Source organism: Elgaria multicarinata, chromosome 13 (genome assembly GCF_023053635.1).
Source record: "Elgaria multicarinata webbii isolate HBS135686 ecotype San Diego chromosome 13, rElgMul1.1.pri, whole genome shotgun sequence".
Taxonomy (NCBI): Eukaryota; Metazoa; Chordata; class Lepidosauria; order Squamata; family Anguidae; genus Elgaria; species Elgaria multicarinata.
The window spans coordinates 22,665,205-22,687,987 of NC_086183.1; the positions used below are offsets into that span (position 1 = coordinate 22,665,205).

Here is a 22,783-nt window from a genome sequence, read left to right on the forward strand (position 1 = left end):
TGCCTTTGTGTTTTCCTCTTTCTTTCAAATTAACTGGAGGATTACTCTTGCTTTGCCAGCCTGGCCTGAAGCAGAGACCCCCTGCAACCCTCCCCCCTCCCTCAGTCCTACGATACCCCCCCCCGTAGTGTCCTCCTCCACCTCACGCAGTCCCCTCCCCCCTGCAGCCTCCTCCCCCTTCCTCCTTCCCACCTGCAATCTGCCCGCCCACCCACTGCCAAGCAGCTGACTTTCCCTAGTGTGGACACGCCTGCCAGCGCCACTAGGATGCTGCCTGTAAGATCTTTCTGTCTTCAGGAGCTGTGCATCACCTTTGCATCTGTACAGCACAGCTCCTGAAGGCAGAAAGACCTTACAGGCAGTACATTGGAGATGCAGGCATTACATGTTCATGCTAGGGAAAGTCAGCTGCCTGGCCTGGCTGGCAGGGTCAGGAAGCGTGCAGGCTAGTGAGCGGCCACTGCTTCTTGGGCCTGCCAGCTACCTGCATGGCTAGCAAGAAGTGGCAGTGCTGTCCCCCTCCTCCTCTGCCTGCTGGGCCTGCTTCCTACCGCGTAATGATAGGGCTGGCCCTGTTGCTTTGTCCTTCATGAAGTCAACATGGCCTGGATGCAGGGCTGGCCCACCCATGAAGCAGTGTGAGGTGCTCTCATGAGGCCGTGAAGGTGGGAGAACGTCGAACTGCACCTCTCCCTTGTCCCTGGCACCAGCCCCAACCTGGAGAGCTCACTGCCTCCTCCAGTGGGTTTACAATAGGGATTCCAACCGCCTCTTAGCATCTGCCACCTGAGGCAACTGCATTTCCACCACCACCCCAAAAAAAGTTTCTAGGGAGAGCTTTGGACACCACATCTTTTAGATTCCCTCCATCCCCAAGCGATAATCTTTCGATTGCAAATGTACAGTAGATCCTGAAGATGGAACTGTGGGTTTGTGAGCACTTTGTATGAATAAATCACCAAACAACAAGTGGTCTGTTAGAAAACCCCCACATTTATTGAATTGGTCAAATTTTGCTCCATGCGTGGGTGAGACGCAGAGATGTGGATGGTATGGCAAGGAGAAGCTGTGCACAGCCCCCCCTCCCGGGGGGGGGGGAGTGGAGAGCATGCCATGAGAGCAAGCCCTTCCTTGCTAATTATGCTTCCCAGGCCGATCCTATTTTTGGGTCCACGGGTGACCACCCACCCCACCCAAGAAGGGCCTGGTTTCCAGCTCAAGGGCAGAGTGGCTCTTTGGAGAGTCCCAGTTCCCCTTGCAGCTATGGTGGTAATTGGACTTCATAGCGAAGCAGGACGCAGAGAAAGCAAAGCAGCAGTAGCAGCAGCAGCAACAGCGATGGGAGCTTATTATGCCCAGCAGCAAGAGGGCATTTGGGGCGGGGGGGGTGAATGTTTACCAGAAGGTGGTAGCAGGCAGTATTATTGCAGTAAAAGAGATCTTTCTGGGGTTATAGGAACCAGCCCCCCGGCAGGGTGGGTGTCAGCTGAAACTGACAGAAAGAGAGACCGAGCCACTGCATGGGCTGTGTGGTGCCCCAACCCTGCCCAGGTGCCTGCTCCCATCATGCAATGGAAGCGCAAGAGCTAACTGGTTATAAAATTGCCCCTCCCTTGTCGAGGATAGAACGGAGAGCCCCTCCCCCTCCCGGGCAGTTGGTGCCAAGGTGCCAAGGTCTCAGGAGAAATGTCCTGGGCGCAGTACATCCCCCTGGCCAGTTGGGAGCAGCACATCTTGACGGCGACGCCTACACACTGCCGGCTGGAGCTAGAAGAGAGAGAGAGAGAGAGAAAGAGAGATGGAGATAGGGAAGATGGAGAGAGACAGATCCCAGCATCCAGGAGGCAAACAATGTCTCCCTGCGGACTTCCCAGCTGCTATGGGAATCGTCTTCTCTGTTGCCATGGCATCACCATAGAGTCCTCAGCATCCCCTGCCACGTCAGCAAACTCCATGGTAACCGAAGGTGGGTGGGAGGATACCTCAGGTGTGGGAGTGTCAGCCGCAGGCTCGTACTTGCCTCACTTCCTCAGCAGTGAGATGGTGTACCACAGACAGACAGACAGACAGACATGCACGTACAACACAGCCCCTGTTCAAAAGGAAGGGCTGTCTTGCCTCAAGTGAAACACACCGTTCCTAATAAACTATGCCGTGGTTAAGATGGATCCCTGGGTCGCCTTTAGGCAGCAATTTAAAGGGGGCGGGCGGAGATGAGGCCATGGTAGAGCTCCTCACTAGGGTTACCCAGGGCCACATACACACAAGAGCACTTGCCCCGGGCCGCCCTCCCTCCCCAGGTCACATCACTTACTGGGAGTCTTGCCTGCTGACCGAGGGTCTGAGAGGCTGCAAAGGGGAAGACACAGAAAGGGAACAAGTGAATAGAGGCAAAGGACAAAACACCTGGGGGTGGAAAGTTCAGGTGAGGAACGAAGAGGAGGGAGGAAGTGGATGGGAAGAAGCACCTACCTGGGGTCAGATTTTTTGCACCTGAATTTTTTACCTGCAGAAAGAGAAAAAGGAGAAGCGTATGAGTGGAAGAAACAACGTGGTAAAGGGATGGGGGTGGACGAAAGGTGTTGGGAGCCGTGGGGGCTGCGTATGTGTGTGCATGCGTGTAGGGACCAGAATTCAGAAATTTAAGTGCTGAGGGGCCATGTTTTCATGTAGAGAAACGCCTTTGTGTACGTCGCTTATGCTATCCTTAAAGTCCTTACGTTCCAGTTCTGTTCACACATGAGCCTGGCAAAGTTGGTGGCTGATTTATTTATTTATTTTTAAAAAGTTTGCTTCTGTGGCAGTTCCACAGGCAGCCCTTCCCATGAAGCAATGAGAGGCTGCCTCAGGCAGTGCTGTTTTAGGGTACCACTAAAGATGGCAGACTATAAAAATGTAATAAATAAATAAATAGGTTGTTTTATGATGGTTTTAATTTTTGTGAACCGCCCAGAGAGCTTCGGCTATTGGGCGGTATAAAAATGTAATAAATAAATGAATAAATACATAAATAAACCTAGGCTCTCTATAATAATTGGTACCTACATTACAGGAGGATCACAAGATATTGCCCAGGTCCATATGATCATGGAGGACAATTAGATTATTTCTCCTACCTGTGCATCCTGGTCCTGTGCCAGGGGGATTAGCATAATTACCCTGGCAGCACAGTTTGTTGGGTCATATGAATCCGGGCAGGATGGCTTGTTGCCATGGGTAACAAGCCACCCAGAACCCACAGCAACAAGCCTATCTGCCTGAGATCAGGCAACATGATGAGCTACATTGCCTGGAGTAATTATACTTATCCCCCAGCATGCAATGTGTGTGGTGGTGGTGGTGGGGAAATAAGACACTGTGACTTAATTCCCCTTTGGAATTATGTGCATAGTCATAAATGCCTTTTGTGCACACATTCATATGCACATAACTTCCACAAGGTTCAGAACTCTGAGCAATCTGAGATCCAAATCATGATGAAGCTTATGCACGTTCAACTGCATGGGCAAAGGCCTCCCAAGGCAGGTATTTGCGCTTTACGTGCGGATGCCATGGGGAAGAGGTTTGCTATGATGTGACATTGGGATTGGGGCGACTCAACACGGCCCTGTTCCTTCTCACACGGTGGCCTGGTTCAGAAGACACTTTAAACCACGGCTTTAACCATGGTTAAAGCCGTGGTTTAAAGTGTCTTCTGAACTAGGGCTGTGTAGGGACCTCCCGATCCACTCTGGATCCCGATACGGACTTTTTGGATTGGGTCCGAACCGCTCTGGATCGATTCGGACCTCTTCCGAACCAATCTGGAGGTCTGGATTTTCCCCATAGATTTACATTTGGGGGGAAAAACACCTATAACTTTTTTTTGTTTTTCAAGATACACACATGTAACTGGGCACCATGATAGTGTCTAAATAGATCCTTAATCATGACAATTTTGAAGTAAATCGAATCATCCCCTGATTTTTAGAGAATTTTTAAAGCTTCCACCTCAATTTACAAACTTGCATTTATCTCTGTCATTTTTCAAGATACACACATGTAACTGGGCACCATGATAGCATCCACATAGGACCTTAGATACGGCCACTTTGAAGGAAATTAGATCATGCCCTGATTTTTAGCGATTTTTTAACGATTTAACCCTCAACCATTTCCCCAATTTACAAAACTGCGTTCATTTCTGTCATTTTTCAAGATACACACATGTAACTGAGCACCATGATAGCTTCTAAATAGATCCTTAGTTGTGCCAATTTTGAAGCAAATTGGATTATCCCCTGATTTTTAGGAAATTTTTAAAGTTAAACCTCAACCACAATATCCTTCAGAAATAAAGTGTATTGGAAAGGAGATAGTGAAAGTGCATCTCAGGACAATATTAGCACTTCAAAGGGAATGATTAAGGATCTATTTAGAAGCTTTCATGGTGTCCAGTTACATGTGTGTATCTTGAAAAATGACGGAGATGAATGCAGTTTTGTAGATCGGGGGAATGGTTGAGGGTTAAATCGTTAAAAAATCGCTAAAAATCAGGGCATGATCTGATTTCCTTTGAAGTGTCCATGCCTAAGGTCCTACGTGGAACCTATCATGGTGCCCAGTTATATGTGTGTATCTTGAAACATAAAAAAGTTATAGGCATTTTTCTTTTCCAATGCAAGTCAATGGGGAAAAAATCCAAGGTTGGACCCAAAATGGCGTCCAGAGCTCTGGATCAGCCCGAACCGATTCGAACCAATACAGACCTCCCTTGACCTGATTTGGATCCAAATTTAGGGGATCCAAAAATTGGCCCGATCTGCTCCAGATTCGGGGATCTGGAACGGAGCAGAGCACAGCCCTATTTTGAACCAGGCCATTGAGTTTCAATCTGTTCCAAAATGACTGAATTGAGCTATAGAGTATTTGCTTTCTCCTGAGCAGTGTTAAGGGTGAGAATTTTTTTAAAAAAGAAACAATTTGCAGGCTGCCCATTCTATTGGACAAGGTAGATTTCTGTCTTTGGCTGGTGGGCCTTCAGAATGCACACAAGGCATCTCTCTCCCTGGGAACCAGTTAAAGTAGCAGGAGTGAGACCGGGTGGGTGCGGGGAACAGGGCTGAAATGGGATCTAGATGGAGAGGCCCAATGTAGGAGCCAAGTGAGGCATAAACAAAGGAAGCATCCAGAAAAAGTGACTCACTCAGCGCTATCACAATTCCCAGCACGAACATGACGATAGCCAAGGTAAGCCCCACCATGCGCAACGTGTCATAGTCTAGAGAGGAAATGCAGGTCAGAAAGTGAAATGGTAATTACCAAACCAGTCATCTTCCCAGGTCCAACATCACCCTGAGGACTCGAGATCCTCCATTCTGCCCCCGCCCCAGTCTGTACCTTTCCACACCAAGGATGTAGCCATCTTCTCAAACTCTGACTCTAAGGGTGGTCTTCTCTGCAGCTACTCTTACCTCACAGCCATACTGATGCATGAGACCGGAGAAACAACCAAGGGCCTTTTAAGAAGCCAGCATCCAGCAGGGCTGAAGCCATTGGAAGATCAAGCCCTGCCAGGCTCTTTAAGGCCTCCGTTTTACCGCAGTCCTTTACTGAGACGGTTCAGCACATGGGGAGCTGTTCATGGTCCTGATTGCTGATTGCCTGAACCCATCAAGACTAGTCCTGAAGTGAGCTGGCCTGCCTTGAGCTGCCTTGGCTCTTTGCGATTTTCATTTAACTGGACCTGACTTATTGTGACCCGACTAACTTAAACCAATGTACTTGACTGGACCTATCTTTCTGTGACATGACTGACTCAACCTGATCTGCTTGACTCGTTCTGATTTCCTTCTGTCTGATATTGCCTGCCTCTTTCCTTGAGGGCACCAAACCCAGCAACCAGGATACCCAGCACCCAAACCAAGATGCCTGGGATGCAACCCCCATCACCCTGAGGCATCTTAAGCCTGTTCTAGTATCAGCTAGCTCTCTGTTTCCACCTGGTGGGGGGACATCTTAACACCCTCGGACTAAAGAGCCCCCTCCTTCTGGTGTGGGACAAAAGGATCTCAATCGCAACAGCTGCACAGTATTTCTACAACATCACTCACCATAAGTGAAGGGGTCCATGTGGCTGTTGGCATCTGGGGAGAGAGCAGAGAGTAAGTATAGTGACCAACCAAGCCTATCTTTCATTGGCTGATCAGTCAAGTCCTGGGAACAGTAAGCTCACTTCAGTGCCACTGAAATGAATGGTTCCCCTTCAAACTGACATGGGGTAGAAGTTTGGCATGAATGGGTCTAAATGGAGTTGCCAGATATTGACCCAGAGATCATTCCTCTAACCCTAAAATATCTGAAGTGGTGAGTGCAGATACAGTAGTTGGGCTTCTTGCCTGCCCTGGTCTTTCACTGGCTTACTCACTCAGCTTTTCTGCCCTGCTTGATGCAGGACAAAGCTGAAATTGTCATTGCTGCAACAACTGGAGAAGGATGGCAGGTAGAGATACTGGTGGGCAGCAGGGGTCCTTCCAAATAAGACTTTTATCACACAATGCATTTGCAGAGTTTTTCAGTGGGACTAGATGTCATTGTCTTCCACTGGCAATCCTCCTGTATTTTTCCATCACATCTTTCCCCATCACTTCTTCCATCTTTTTTTTTCTTTCCACCCAAAAAAAAATAAAAAATCAGTGGGGGGGGGGAGAAGGTGGAATAACTATGCAATGCCTTTTGACTGGTAGCACTATGAGCCATCTGCCTGGATATGCCCTGGGACTGGAGTTGCTGAAGCTGCATCTACTTTGGATCTTTGAAAGCAGTTGGACAGCTTTTTTCAGTCTGAGAGCTAAATACCAATCCAGGGAAGTTCTCACAGGCTACATTCAATCTGTGATAGTGGCCAGAGGCATAGTGGGCAGGCCCAAAATGCAATTCCTGCCAAGTTTAAGCTGTCTCAGCAGGGCAACTCTCTGCATGTCTACTCAGAAGTAAGCAGGTATGAATCATTCGGCACCACTTCCAAGTAGCACCTCAAATAACAAGTCTCTGCATATTTACTCAGAAATGAGTATGAGCGGCGGGTCTAATCACAAGTAAGAAGGACCAACCTCTGCAGGACAAGCCTCAGAAGTAATCACAGCAAACCTCAGAAGTAATCAGGGCCAAATCCCTTAGCAGCTTCCTCCTCAGCTCTTGCCCTTTCTTCCCTAGTAGGGAAAAGCATTAATCTCCAATCACCATCTGATCAGAGAAAATAATGCTTCCTTGCTGGGGAGAACTGGCAGTGCCCAAGGAAGAATCTAGCAGGCCAGATGAGGAAGCAGCATGGGCTACATCTGGCCTGTAGACCAGAGACTTCCCATATCTTGTTTAGAGGAACAGATATTTTGCCCAGGCTGAAAGCTGGCGATGCTCTCAGGCCAGGAAATATTTGCTGCTTTTGTAATGTGAATAACAGCTTTCTCTCAATACAATATTAAGAGCCTGCCTTTCCCATATAAAATACAAGTGGGACCTCCAACATAATGTTGCAGTATGGAGTGCTGCTGTTCAGAATTCCAGCCACTCCATTCCATTTTACTCCCTTTTGGTTTTCAGGGCTTCCTGCCCCCCCCCCAAGAGTCAGCATTCTGCAGCTGCTAAGTATGTTCAGTTCTGATTGGCCTTCGCAAGCCGCTCGTAGACCGCGGACTTGTAGATTTATTTATTTATTATTACTTCCCTGAAATTTACATGTTATTTGCAGGAAAGTATGCAAGTTTCTCCTGAGACATATGCCATGCTGGAAAATCTATGCAGGGGGAAGTTGAATGGTATGCTATTTTATTTATTTATTTATTTATTTATTACATTTCTATACCGCCCAATAGCCGGAGCTCTCTGGGCAGTTCACAAAAATTAAATTATGCAAATCCTTGTGAATTTTCTTACAGAATTATTTATGTATTTTTCTGCATAATGGGGAAAAAATTGAATCCATTTGTGAATGGATGCCAGAATGAACGACACTGCACAATCCCTGAAACATACATGGGACGGATTTCACAAAATCCAGACATTCCTACCTGGGAGTAAGCTGGGAATCCAGTCCCAGTCCTGGGACCATATATTGTGAGCAATTGGAGGGATGGAAGCATTGTAAGAGACAGTCCATGATTCTAGAGGAGTACAGTAAACATTATGGCTATGGTGCGAATATTTCTTAGAGCAAGGTCCAAGCATAGATGAAGGGGAAGTGTACACTGTACCAAATCTCAGAGAGACCCATCCCAGGCCACAGCCCCATCACTTGAGAGGGGAAATGAGGTTAAATTGTAGTTCATGCCTGAAGATATTTTTGGAAACTTACTTCCCTATATCTATGTCTGTATTATCCAGATCTTATGAAATTTGCTGGAGCTAATCAGAAACAGGGTTAGTCGAATGATTTTTGAGGGAATTTGGAAACAGTTCCTAATATTTGTGTTTTCTAAGGGAAGTGGGAAACCACCAGCAGAAGAAACTATGAGATTTTGGAAACAGGAATGAGATCCCGAGGTGGGGGGTGCACTTTTATGTTAAGTATGATTATGTTAAATAGATTAAGCGAGAATATATGATATTAATGTTACTCAGCATTTATGTATTATGTTGTTTTTCTTTTAATTGTATTGATGTATGTTTAAGTATTGGAAAAGAAAAAAGAAAAAAAAGAAAAGAAACAGGGTTAGAGCAGAGCAAGACACATTCTGAGTTCCTGGCCATGGCCCATCTCTATTAAACTAGGATTTAGGACATAGCTAGACCTAAGGTTTATCCCTGGATTGTCCAGGGGTCAAATCTGTTCATCTAGGTGACACACAGGGGATCCAGTGCTCAGGCAGGGGCGAACCCTGGATGATCCCAGGATAAACCTTAGGTCTAGCTGTGGCCGTAGTTTGAGAGACTATGAGATGTGTGCTTCCTAGGGATGTGCTCCGCTTCTAATCGGACCGGAGAAGCAGTAGCGGAGCGGGGGACTTCGCCTGCCCTTAAGGCGGAGGCGAAGAGGATTGGGGGGCCGGCGGAGCGTGGCGAAGAGGATCGAGGTGAAGGCAGATCCTTCGCCTCGATCCGGAGCTCCGCTGGAAAGGTAAGTGGGGTTTACCGGGCCCTGCCGCTGTCGCTGTCGCCCATGCGGCGACAGCAGCAGGTCCCGGTAACGCCCCCCGCCCTCCTCTCCCTTACCTGCCTCCGTCCGTGGTCCGTCAGCGTCTTCAATTGAGCCCGTGGTTCCACCAGGAAGTCTGGGCCGTGCGGCCCAGACTTCCTGCTGGAACCACGGGCTCAATTGGAGACGCTGACGGACCGCGGACGGAGGCAGGTAAGGCCCCCCTCCTCCTTACTGGGCTCTGCCGCCGTTGCCGCATGGGCGGCGACGGCGGCAGGGCCCGGTAACCCCCCCTTATGGGGGGGGACCGGAGCTCCAATCCGGATCCGGAGCTCCGAGTGGAGCGGAGTGGGCACAGGCGGAGTGGGGGCGGAGCAAAGCGGGCCGATCCGAAAATGGCGGATCTTAAAGTGAAGCGGAGTGGGGGGGTCCGTGCACACCCCTAGTGCTTCCCTGTGTGACATGCTCTCTCAAGAAGTACCAGTCCCAGAGTTCCTTGTACATAAACAGCTGACGGAAGGGTCAAAACACCTTAGCAATCAGGAGCATTGATCTCAAGGACAGTGGAACCAACGCTGCCAAGTAGGATTTACAAGACCAAAGAATATGTGAATAAATGTCTAGTTCTTTCTCTTTCACTTCCCCCTCTTTCACACACACATACACACACACACACACACACACACCATACTGCCATGTCTGGCTATAAATACAAGTCATGGGATTGTATGTGTGTGGGAGAGGATCCACACTGCAAGTTTGCCTTAAGTCCCTGAAATAATGCTTGCACACTGTCTTGAAGAAAACAAAAAGAGGAAATCCCACTACACTTGAACCCAGTTCTCATCTAGTCTCACTTTCATAGAATCATAGAATAGCAGAGTTGGAAGGGGCCTACAAGGCCATCGAGTCCAACCCCCTGCTCAATGCAGGAATCCACCCTAAAGCATCCCTGACAGAGGGTTGTCCAGCTGCCTCTTGAAGGCCTCTAGTGTGGGAGAGCCCACAACCTCCCTAGGTAACTGATTCCACCGTCGCACTGCTCTAACAGTCAGGAAGTTTTTCCTGATGTCCAGCCAGAATCTGGCTTCCTTTAACTTGAGCCCGTTGTTCCGTGTCCTGCACTCTGGGAGGATCGAGAAGAGATCCTGGCCCTCCTCTGTGTGACAGTATTTGAAGAGTGCTATCACGTCTTTGAATGGGTTTGAATGGGTTATGAAGGCCCTGATAAGGTCCTACTCTTCTGTGTTCTGGGAACAGAGAGATGTCTCTAAGCCTCACATTTAGACCAGTTCCCAAACCTGTTCCCCCATGGCTGGTTAATGCTGGGAGTTGTATGACTTTTTTTCTGTCTAAACATACATAGGATTATGACCGAAACATTTGTAAAATGGAGTGGCAATAATAATCAAAAAGCTTTCTTCCTATTGGGTAAGTCAATATAGCATCACTTCGTGTCCTACTCTAGAATCCTTTTCACTTTTACACTTTTCTCCATACACTATCCACCTTCTTCTACCTTGGGGGATGACCACATATTTTCCTTGCCTGTCTAGTCTTCTGTTGCATTTCCTCCAGACTTAAGCACCTGGGATAAATGCCCCGACAGTTAAATGGATGTGTTGGCAGAATATCAATTCTACAGCTGTTCATTTCCAATCCACATGTGGCAGATGACGGCACAACATGTCACCACCAATGCTGTTGCCCTTTTCAGCTTTTAAGAACATAAGAAGAGCCCTGCTGGATCAGACCAAGGGTCCATCTAGTCCAGCACTCTGTTCACACAATGGCCAACCAGCTGTCGAGGGCATGAGGAACAGTGTGTTCAACTGCTTTTGACCAGAAATCCTGCAGTATGTCCGATTTAATGTGGGGAGGAATGTTTCTCACATTCCCCATATAAAAGAATATAAAAGTGGGGAGCATTCTTTATTTCCAAGCATCATGCATCTCCATAGAATGCTTCAGAAGTCTGTCACCAACCTGCCTGGGCTCAGTCTTTCACCCCACTCATAACAGGTATTATCTTTGCCCCACTGATACAGTTTCAGCCATATTTGCACATTCTAAAGTAAGACCAGTAGGTGGCAGTTCTCCCATCCTCTCCAGCTTCTTGCATCCTACGCAGGCCCTCCAGCTGTCTTGAACACAGCTCTCATAATCCCTGACCATCCACCCATGCTGTCTGGAGCCTGTTCAAGTCGCAGTCCCAAACTCCTGGAGGGCACCAGGTTGCCTACCGCTGTGCTAAGGGGTCAGCCCCCACCATGAACTTCAGGAAATCCCATCATACTACATATCCAGAACTAAACACACCAACCCAGCTACCCAATGTCCTTTAATATTGTTATCCACCAAATGTGCATTCATTTATTGACACCCTCCACCACCCTGGCAAAACGCTCATTCTCTGGCACTTCTTTCACCCTTTTGTAAAGCCCATTGCTCCATTTGAGCTCCCTATACTCTTCACATACAGGATAATGCACCCTGATCTGGTGCCCCGATGTTCTCTAGAAGCAAGACCTCCTGCCCATGCCCTGCAGTGCACCATCCACGCTCCCACTATCCATTTCTTTGGGGATCAAAGCCTGATGCACCCCAGATTTCCATGTGGAACAGCTTTTTTTTTTTAAGCGATACATTAGGGGGAATATCAGCTGCTGCAGCTTCTCCTGCTACATTTTTATACTTACGGCATCAATCGCCTTCCTACTACTCCAAATCTAATTTAGAGCTAGGCAGGGGGTTAATTCCCCACCCCCTTCCTTTCCATTCAGGCACAAACTGCAGACCAGCCTTGCTTGCTTTTCCAGGTCTTGTACTGAACTGGCCAGAAAAATCATTTCCCCAATCCATCCCAGTCCCCCTCAGTCAAACGCCACCTATGCTCCTACTAAGAGCATAGGACCCTGGACCCATTTGGGTAATTGAGGCAGTTCCTACTGCCTGTGCTTCATAATAAAAAAATGACCCACCACCACCACACACACACACAAGTGATTCCTCTCTCCACCACCCCCACCCCCCTCCCGCCGCCTGAACTATCTGCAGCACGTAGGGAGGGAGAGGCCTCAAAAAGTGCTTGATGCAAGATTGAGGGCGGTTGCTGCTGCGGTGCAGGGACTGCGGATGAATAATGCAAACTCCAATGCAGGGGATGGGAAGTTGCCATGGAGACAGGACACTGCATAGCCGGGTGCAGTGTCTTAATCCGCTGCCAGGGTTAGGAGGGGGCAGCTGAGGAGACAGGATGCTCAAGGGAGCCACCCGGCTGTCTTTGAGCCAACTGTCTACAGGAAACTTTCCTAGCCTTGGGTCAGGCTGTCTTTGCTCCCCACGGCTCAGCGTTGTCAGTCGTCCCCCCCCCCCTCCCCGGCTCTGGTTTTAACCCACAGCAGCCCTGTCAGCTGAGCTACAGCCACCCCATATCTCTGGCAGTCCCCAAATCCACTCTGGGTCCTCAAGTGTTCCTCAACCCCCTTCGTGGTTGTCCCTGCCTCCTGTTATCGGAGCCCTGGCCTCTCTAGGAATCAATGGGCCCGGCCTGAGAGCAGAGCGGCAAGCAAATCCCAGTGTGGGTCCGGCTCTCACATAACTGAATCAGCAGGTTTCTCAGAACGTTCTGGAAGCCGGCCAAGGAAACACCTTGCAGACAGTGATTGCCAGGCACTGGGACAGCCGCAGAGATAGAGAGAGCGATAAAGGGAGTGGCGTTTCCCAGAACGGCCTATTTAACAGAGAAATATTATTTTGTGTCGTCGTCGTCCCCCAAGTCTGGCCAAGGAAGATGAATAGCACTGCTTCCTTCCCTGCCCCGTGCCACATTACATCGCCACAACATTTTCATAAGCTCAGGCCTCTAAAGGGAAGCTGAAAACTCTGCAGTATATACACCTCAAGATCCCATAATCAATCGCTGACCCTGCTCAAAATACAGGATTTGAGCCTAGAGTGGGGAGGTGGGAGGTGGGGGGGGGGAGGATGGCTTCAGGCCAGCCCCTCAGAAGTCCTTGAAGTAAAAAAGCATTTTTGTGGCTGGCACACTAACTGGGCAGACTCCCAGGGAGATGCAGGGTGGTGGTTAGTGGTTGCATCACATAGAAATGCACCTCTTCTGTCAGAAAACAGCCTGAGTCAGAAACTCTTAAGAGGATAAATCACCCCCCAATATAATGGGTTTAAGTGGTGCATTGATTAACCACAGACTGGGCATTATTCTGAGCAAAATGGCACCAGCGATTAGCCATAGATCCCATTTTCAGAATGCCACAGCTGGGCCCTAGAGCAAAAAACACAATTAAGAAGACAAGGGTGACTGTAAGCATGTGCAGAGTTGCCTTCCCCTCACTAACCACACTCAGCTATCCTCACCCACATGTCTAAGCCAGCCTTCCCCCAACCTGGCACCTTGATTGTTGGGCGATGGGAGTTGTAGTCCACCACACTGCAGAAGGCAGGCCTGGGTTTTATTTATTTATTTATTTATTTATTTATTATTTATTACATTTCTATACTGCCCAATAGCCGGAGCTCTCTGGGCGGTTCACAAAAAAACCCTCAATAATTTTTTATAATTAATTTATTTTCAATAAGCCCTAATATGATTCTGTCCCACTAGAGACAAACATTAAAATTTTTCTTTCAGACCAACATGAAAGCTTGATTTCCCTCAGAGGGCTTTGGTGGAAAAGGCAGAGAATATGGAGTCAAACACATCTAAACTACAAATGTAAACCAATCTGAAAGACTATGGCTTCACACAAGAATACTGGGAACCTTAGATCTGATAGGATGCGAAGAATTCCTTTTTGAAGGCCCACTGAACTTTCAAATTGAACTATATTTTTCCAAGAATAGTTAATTGGCAGACATGACAGATACGCAGGCTTGAAACCAGTTTAGTTTGTAGTCAAAATTGAGTCCTGTCTAAAAATTAAACTCTGGCTACATGTACTTGCTTCAGGTTGAGTAAGAGGATCCAGATTAGAGCTGGAAAAATGTGGGGCATGATTTTATTCTAATACATTTCTCTTAATTTGAATTATTTTATAATACCTAACCTGATTATTTTTCAATATGCCCAGTTATCGATAATGCTGGATTTTGGTTTTTAAGGTGCAAAAATATTGTAATTACCAAGAATACTTAATGTTACTGCCTTCAAATTCAACAACAAATCTTGTTTTACATATTCCTTTCTTTTGAATTTCAAAAGCAAAATTGGATTGTTTGACTTTTAAAAAGAAATGAAATTTGAATGTGGAGATGTTAGTGAACTTCAAATGTATGTGCAATTTAGTTTCAGCTGTATCTCAAATGTGAACCATGTCTGGGCAATTCACTACAGTTCAGCTGAATTTCTTTATTTCTGAAATGTGAATATTAGTGAAAAACATCTTTCAGGGTTTTTATGTGGCTCATTCCCCAGCTGGCTGGGAGTTGTGTGACTTTTTCCTGTTTAAAAACTAGGGTTGTGCTCCGCTTCTAATCGGACCAGCGAATTAGAAGCGGAGCGGGGTGCTTCGGCTCCCCTTAAGGCGGAGGCGAAGAGGATTGGGGGGCCGGCGGAGCGTGGCAAAGAGGATCAAGGTGAAGGTGGATCCTTCGCCTCGATCTGGAGCTCCACCGGAAAGGTAAGTGGGGTTTACCGGGCCCTGCTGCTGTCGCTGTTGCCCATGCGGTGACAGCGGCAGGGCCCAGTAACCCCCCTCCTCTCCCTTACCTGCCTCCGTCCGCGGTCCGTCGGCTTCTTCAATTGAGCCCGCGGTTCAACGAGGAAGTCTAGGCCGCGGCCTAGACTTCCTGGTTGAACCGCAGGCTCAATTGAAGAAGCCGACGGACCGCAGAAGGAGGCAGGTAAGGCCCCCCTCCCCCTTGGTCCCTTACCGGGCTCTGTCGCCGTCGCCGCACAGCAGCAGGGCCCGGTAACCCCCTGCCCTCCTCTCCCGGCCTTACCTGGCACCACTCCCCTCCACTGCGGAGCTCCGATGCAGAGCCGGAGCTCCGTGGCGAAGAGGAGCGGAGTATGGGCGGAGCGGAGCGGGCCAATCCGAAATTTTCGGATCAGCCTGCGGGGCGGAGTGGGGGGTCCGTGCACACCCCTACTAAAAACGCATAGGATTACACCTTTAGTGAGATAAGGATTGCAAAGTACTTCACATCAGAAACATGATCAATTATGAATATTCAATATTACTCGACACAATAGCATTTCGTTAAGCTTGTAGATAGACTGGCAAAAGCTTTGATGGAGGAATTCCCATTTATCATGATCTAGACAATTGTTACTAGATAGGTTGCAGAGAACACCTATGGATTGCCTGCAATAACTTTTGTGGAAACTGGTTCTGTTGGCTTAGAAAGTTGCAAATTTCCAGGCAACACAGAGCTCTTCAGTAGGCAGAATTAAGAGTTTCGTCACTCTAAAGCTTGGCGAGTTGTCCGGTACACACCTCTAATTGTCAAGGCCATTTCTGCAACCCGCAGAGGCTCACCTCAAATAATTCTCTACCAAGCACAAACCACAAACAGTTCTCATGAATATGCAAACGTGCAGCACCACACGTGTGACAACTCCTAGGCTTGTCTGCTGGCAAAAATAGCAGCAGCAATGTCAGAGGAGGTCTCTGTTAAGAGTCACAAGGCAAGCCACCACAATCCCCTAGCATAAAATTCCTCAACCCTTTTGACCACAAAACCAAGGTAGCATGTAACAGCAAAACAAAACCTATACATGTGTACCCAGAAGTAAATCTCATGAAGTGGACAATGGATTGCAGACTGAGTGTTAATGTTTCCGTATTAATTAACAGTGCAATCCTGTGCATGTTTAGACAGAGAAAGGTCCTACAAGTCCCAGCATTCTCCAGCCAGAGAATGTTGGGAGTTGTAGGACTTTATTTCTGTCTAAACGTGCATGGAATTTTCCCCTAAACTGGATTGGGGGGGAAAACATGTCATCCTGTGGACACCACAGAAGACAGTGTTCCGTACTGAGGTTTGTGCTCTCTGAATTCACACGGCTTTAATTTTCTACCTATGTACCCAGGCAAATCTCTTCACGGTTTGACAGGTTGAACAAGCTTATGGGAGAGAGCAGCTTCCTCACGGGGTTCGAGAAGGAAAGCCGTTCTCAAACTTTACGCAAGTCCTTTTCAAAGTGTAGGGAGTGCAAGGCTACCAAACATGGCTATTTAATTCACTGGTGGGTAAACCTCTCCCAATGAAAAAGTAGCAACCACCATTTAACTGGGTATGTTTGAGCAACACAGACACATGAATGGGCAGTAAAAGACAGGGCTCAAATTCTTACCTACAGGCATTCGCATGTGTGTTTTTACCCCAGACTGCCTGGGGGCCACTTTACTAAAAAGGAATTGGCTGCATCTTCTTGTAGCATGCAAAATCAAGTTTGCCGTGGCCTGGTTTGTGAAATAGCTTGACTACTAGGTAGACAGGTAAACAGGTGTACAGATTGGCTGAATGTAACTAGTAGTAACCTGGCATGACTCTGTAAAGGAGAACAGATAGACTGCGCTGAGCAGAAGACCAATGGGTTATGTAGTGAGCCTGATATCAGTGAATACAAATTCTGAATGTCAAAGAACCTTGGCCGTTCTTTGCATTGGTATGCACCAAGACTGCATGACAAAGAGCCCTGGCCGAACTACCTTGAGGGAGAAGGAAGGTCAGAGAGTGGCCAACCATTCTCCTCAGAGGGCAAAGGTGGTGTGAAACAAAGGAACCACCTGAAAGGGGGTGGGTGAAAGGGAAAAATCTAGGGAAAATGTTTATAGCGGAGGACTCACCCTATCCTTCTTGTCTAGTCTTTGCCAGAACATGTGGAAAGAACCAGAATGAAGGGCGCAAAGCCCTACCTGGTACTAACATTCAAAGCCCTAAATGGCTTGGAGCCAGGTTATTTGAAGGAATGCCTCCTCCCATATGTGCCTGCCCAGACCTTAAGATCATCCACAGGGATCCTTCTCCATGAGCCCCGGCCAAAGGAAGTGAGGCAGGTGGCTACTAGGAGGAGGGCTTTCTCTGCTGTGGCACCCCGGCTGTGGAACGAGCTCCCAGAGAGGTTTGCCAGGCACTGTACTCCTTCCATCGCCAGCTGAAGACCTTTTTATTTTCTCAGTATTTTAACACCTAATTTAACTTCAATTTAAACTTTACTGTTTTAATTCTGTATTTTAACCTATATCAATTTCTGCTGTCTAGTTTTACCCTGGTTGTGCTTTTTATATTGTATTTTGTATTTGTGTTTTTAGATTGTTGGTTGTTTTACTATGCTCTTCATGGTTTTAATTTTTGTGAACCACCCAGAGAGCTTCGGCTATTGGGCAGTATAAAAATGTAATAAATAAATAAATAAATAAATAAATAAATACCTGCGAGTAAGTAGCAACAGTTAAGGTTAAAGTTTTATTGTTTTATGCATTACTGGTTTTTTTTTTATGCTATACATGCTTTCGTGGTTAGTCTTCCCATGTATTTACCCTACCCTTAGTCCTAATAAAGCTTTTTGCTTTACAATTGGTGAGCCCTCTTTGCCTTGGCTTGGGTCTGTGCTAAATCGAGTATTAACAGGTCACAGAGAACCATGCTCAAGTCTTTACAGACTCCACCTCCCTAGGCTGCGTGCAGGAAAGCACATTACCTTGGCCTGGGTGGAAGGCTGTTCGATCACGTGCAGGGGAAAGGCTACAGATGGACCACAGCACGGATGCATGCACGCGCATACACAAGAACACCTGCCTCATTGCACAGATGCACACCTTGCCTAGTACACATCCAGAGCAGTGTCTGACTAAAATGTTCCCCTCAAGCCCGGCTTGTTCATCAACATACACTGACCCAGGGCGACAGTTCTACAGTGGGTTATAATGACATACATTCATAACACCCATCTGCAAGCAGGGGATACACATGGGCACACACATATTTATCTGTCTAAGTTTGTTTTCTTGCTACATACACTCTCGCCCACTCACACCCACCCCACAAATCATGTCCCTCCGACCCAGCTGAGTGAGTACCCCAATAATGAAACTGCAGGCAGGTCTGACTGTTGGATTGGGTGGAGGAACGGACAAGCAACAAAGACTCTCTATCACACAGTCCAAATACAACATACATTTGCCTTACATGAATTTACACACACACACACACACACAGAGAGAGAGAGAGAGAGAGAGAGAGAGCTCTACAACCCTACATGTGTATCGTGCTGCTCTTGTAGGCAGTACTGAAAGTCCAATGGGGAGACAGAAGGCTTCCGGACCCCTTACCTTTTGCAATGGCCATTTTAGGGCATAATTTATTTCTGTCTAAACATGCTTAGGATGGCACCCATAGTTACTCCTTTGAGAAGGATATTGGGGAGGGTACTCCATGATTTGGCCAAAATTACTGGAAGTCAGGGGCTGGAATTTGCGGATTTTATTAACAACATCCCTCCTCCTTCCTCCTCCCCTCCCGCCACCTTGAATTCAGAGATAATTGACCTGAATCTGGGAACCCGGATTAAGCCCAGGGTCTCTGATCTAATGCCAAATGACTGGCCCCCCATCCCAGGTGAGGGTACACCCGGGGGTTATATGGGATGTTCAGTGTACATTTGTGTGAGAGAGAGTTGTCTCCATATCCCTAGAAACTAAACCTCACACCACGCATACTTGCATGCACAGAAGCTCTGATTTTATTCTGTCACAAACTCTTCTCAATGCAACAGACACATCTTGAAGAAAACATCATTCACGCACATGGAAAATAACAGATTTTAGAGCTTACATACATACATACACACCATCACACCATATGCACATAATCTGAAACTTCACACACACACACTAACAGATGGTACAGCACACACACACCATCACACCATACCAATCTGAAACTTCACATAATGGCCACGGAACATCCAACCTGTCACTCATACATACATACTAATGTGTCCAGGGCAACACCATACAGACAGACAATCATAGATGACACAGCACCTTTTTTGTTACAGCCCACAATCACATAACAACCCAGAGAACTTTTCAATGGAGAGCTGCTGGGAAAAGGTAGGTGGGTGGAATTTGGCAGAGTGAGATGTCAAGGAGGTTATAGCTCCATTCAGACATTATTCAGACAGTTTCCAAATGTACCACAGCAAGCCATGGCTGAGAGCTGCTTCCCTTTTTTTCATTATTATTATTATTATTATTATTATTATTATTATTATTATTATTATTATTATTATTATTATTTTGTCTGCTCAGCACTTCTGCCTCTAGATGCAGCAGCCATGGAGCTGCAGCCAAAACCATAAGTGGGATCCTTCACTTCAGACAACTGACAAGCCACAGCTAGCCCAAATTAGAGTTTGCACAGCTACATCGAACCATGGCTTCTGATTCAGAGTTTGTAAAACATGTTTTCCAAGTTTGGGTACCGTGGCAAACCACTGCAAAGTTTCACCAGCTGTGGTATGGCAGAATGCCTGAACTGAGCCTTTGCACATGTAGGCGGTAGGGGCCGCAGCTCAGTGGCAGAGTGCAGGCTGTGCAGAGAGACGGTCCCAGGTTCAAACCTCCAGTTTGAAAAATCAGGAAGCAGGGTGATGTGGGGGTGGGGGGCCTCAGCTTGAGACCCTGGAAAGATGATGATAGTTGGAGCTAATGAAACTGGGCTGGCCAGCAGGAGATTGCTGTGTGCATGTATACACATTCCCAGTACTTCCATCACACATTCATACAATATCCTCTACCAACAATTTCTCCAAATAATCCTCTCTCTCTCTCTCTCTCTCTCTCTCTCTCTCTCTCACACACACACACACACACACACACACACACACACACACACACACACACACACTCCTCTGCACCAGAAGCTTAGACCCAACTCTTGGCACTGCGAAAGGGAAAAGAAAACAGGTCACACGTTAGGCTGAACACCGGCACAACAAACGCGGCGTTCCCAGACCATTCCTTCCCTACAGAAACAGACACGGCGCATCTCTGCTGTTTTGCACGCCACATTCCATCGGGGCATCCAGCTCTACGATGCCGCCAACGCCGCTGCGGGCAGCATCCTGGCCCTTTCCATCCTGTCAGTCAAACAGCAGCTGCAGATGCGATGACTTCAGGCTGCCAAAGACCGCAGTGAGCCGGGCAACATGCTGCGTGGCTGTAAACACACACGCACAGCAGCCCCCAGCCTCAGTCCCTGCAGCAACTCCCGGTGGACTACAGAGGGCGGGCGGGAGAGAGAGAGGGAGGGAGGGAGAGAGGGAGGGAGGGAGCACACCTGCCTCTGCAGTTTCCCCACTCACAACCCCCCCCCCCGGGCACACCGTTAGCAGAGATTAACAAAAAGGTGGCCACGCACCAGCTGCACCTGCTGGTGCTCAGGGTAGCACCAGCAGCAGCGATCCGCAACCCATCCATGTCTACTGTGGCAGAACTTGGCACAGTCACTCCGGATGGGACTCCCGGCTCAGTTCAGCGGGACTTTACTACCCAAGACGACCTACTTACTCCCAAGTGGTGCAGCCTTAAAGTGGTGGCGGAGAAAGGGAGGGGCGTTTCAAAACGCTCCCCCACCCGCCGACTAAAAGAGTTGCAGGAAGCGCAGCCGGGGTTAGTTTAGCAGGCGATGGCACTCTCTCGCCTTTTTCGACACCTCAATCGAAGCTGGCTCCGTTGGCTGGCGCCGCTCCGGAGTCAGTCCGGAGCAGCGGTAACTCTAGATTCGGGCTGCTTTTTCGATCGCAGTCTCACGGCACGTTTCCTTGGAGTGGTAAGGCTCGTTCAAGAAACTGGGACTTCCTCCCGAGTAAGACCTGAAGAGGAGTGGGTCGTTAGGGTCCCCATCAGTCCCGCTTCCCCCCCTTTTTCCAAGAAGGGTGACTACAAGGGGGGGGGTTCTTGAATGGTCCCAAAGGCCCCTCTCTGTGTTCCAAAATAAAAATAAATAAAAGATAGCAGACAAGATGCCCCCCTTTATCTCGCCACTGATTTCCTAGGAAGCTTTCTCCCCAGCGCTGTTCAAGAGATGGGTGGTCTAGATGAGCTTGAGGGACCCTTCCTCGCCCCCTGAACCCCCGATTCCCAGCCCTTGCCTGACTCCCCGGGGAGTGAGGAGGGGTTCTCACCATGAAGGGGCGCCGCGGGGGTAGCCATGGTGGTGGTGGTGGCGGCGATGCTGCTACTCCTTAGCGGGTCTGATCCGTAGCAAAGAGCGACTGCAGCACAGCCACGCCGGGAGGCAGAAAGAAGACTGGCGCGAAGATGCGGAGCAGGCTGCTTTCCCCCCTCCTCCTCCTTCTTCTTCTTCCTCTCTCTCTCTCTCTCTCTCTCTCTCTCTCTCTCTCTCTCTCTCTCTGGGCTCCACGTGGGGAGAGAACGACCAGTGGAAATGGAGAGGTGGATCGAAGCAGGAGTTGGGAGGAAACCTCAGGCCTTTAACCTGCCTCTTCCCACTAAACGTGCAACATCCAATCCAGACCCATTAGGCAAGAGAAGCCAGGGATCCTGACCTCCCCCTCCCCACTTCCCCAAATCAGTCCCCACCCCACCCCTACTTCGACAAGATGACGTGATATACATGGATGGCTTTAATAAACAACATTTGGAACAAATCCATGGAAGCGGGCTCTCCTGATCCATGTCGCTCTCATTCGCCCTAAGAGGTCAATGGAACCTCCACCTTCAGGGACAGTCAACCTGCAAAACTCTGGCTAGCTTATTTATTTATTTAGTTATTACATTTTTATACTGCCCATCAGCCGAAGCTCTTTGGGCAGTGCACAATTAACAACCATAAAATATAGCAAGTATAAATTTAAAACATTAAGAAGTGTTTTGTTTTGGGTTTTTTTGTTTTTTATTTTGGTTTTGTTTTAAATGCAATATAAAACCAGCTACAATAAAAACCAGGGAAAGCCTGTGTAAAAAGGGCATGTCTTCAGGAGGCGTTTAAAAGATGTTATGTTTTCTGTCTCCTGAATCGCACGAGGGAAGGTCCTCTAGAGGGTGGGTGCCGCCACAGAGAAGGCTCTGCCGCTGAGGTTCTTCATAGCGGCATTCCATAGCCAGTAGGGCCTCCTCTGAGGATCGTAGTTGTCATCCGGGTGTATATAAGGGAAGGCGGTCTGCTAGGAATGCTGGTCCCAAGTTGTTTAGGACTTTGTAGGATAACAGCATAACCTGTTTGTGGGTGCTGTTGGGAAAAGGATGGTCTAATTCAAGGGTGCCGAAACTCTTTCAGACAGAGCCCAAATTCCATTATGGAGACTATAGGAACATAGGAAGCTGCCTTATACCACTAGTCCATCTAACCCAGTACTGTCAGCACTGACCAGCAGTGACCTTCCAGCATTTCAGGCAGTATTCTTTTCCTTGCCTGCAAATGGTGCATTCCCAGTTTTTAATTTATCCTTTTCTATCCCAGAATAACTACTTGACCAGGAATCCTTCCGATGAGTGACTTCTCTTGTAACAAGGTCAGTTTTTTTTTGGGGGGGGGGGAGACAATTCTGGATGGGGCCCAAGGGAGTTGCAGTCCAAAGCATGTGGAGGGACCTGGGTTGGGTTTAAAAGTTAATTAAAATCCTACCGTAGCTACTTGCTTCCTGTGGCAGTGTAGCGGTACAGCAGTGGTGTGCAA

General features: G+C 48.0%; 1 protein-coding gene across 1 annotated transcript; it reads right to left on the reverse strand.

The window, feature by feature from the left end:
- Positions 1–992: 992 nt before the first annotated feature.
- On the reverse strand, positions 993–21,429 carry LOC134407734 (FXYD domain-containing ion transport regulator 7-like). The gene is made up of 6 exons (XM_063139658.1): positions 21,270–21,429; positions 6,093–6,125; positions 5,186–5,260; positions 2,473–2,506; positions 2,315–2,349; positions 993–1,767 (listed from the first exon to the last, which is right to left on the reverse strand). The coding sequence occupies exons 1-6, from the start codon at positions 21,295–21,297 to the stop codon at positions 1,748–1,750; spliced, it is 225 nt and encodes a 74-aa protein (XP_062995728.1). The 5' UTR covers positions 21,298–21,429; the 3' UTR covers positions 993–1,747.
- Positions 21,430–22,783: the final 1,354 nt, after the last annotated feature.

What these genes read in the sequence shown, in the direction of transcription:
- LOC134407734 (XM_063139658.1), bottom strand. Translation starts at nt 21,297, where the DNA reads ATGGCTACCCCCGCGGCGCCCCTTCATG. An exon ending in CATGGACCCCTTCACTTATG is followed by an intron (nt 5,261 to 6,092) that starts GTGAGTGATGTT and finishes TTTCCTCTCTAG; the next exon opens with ACTATGACACGTTGCGCATG. An exon ending in GTCAGCAGGCAAGACTCCCA is followed by an intron (nt 1,768 to 2,314) that starts GTAAGTGATGTG and finishes TCTCTCTTCTAG; the next exon opens with CTCCAGCCGGCAGTGTGTAG.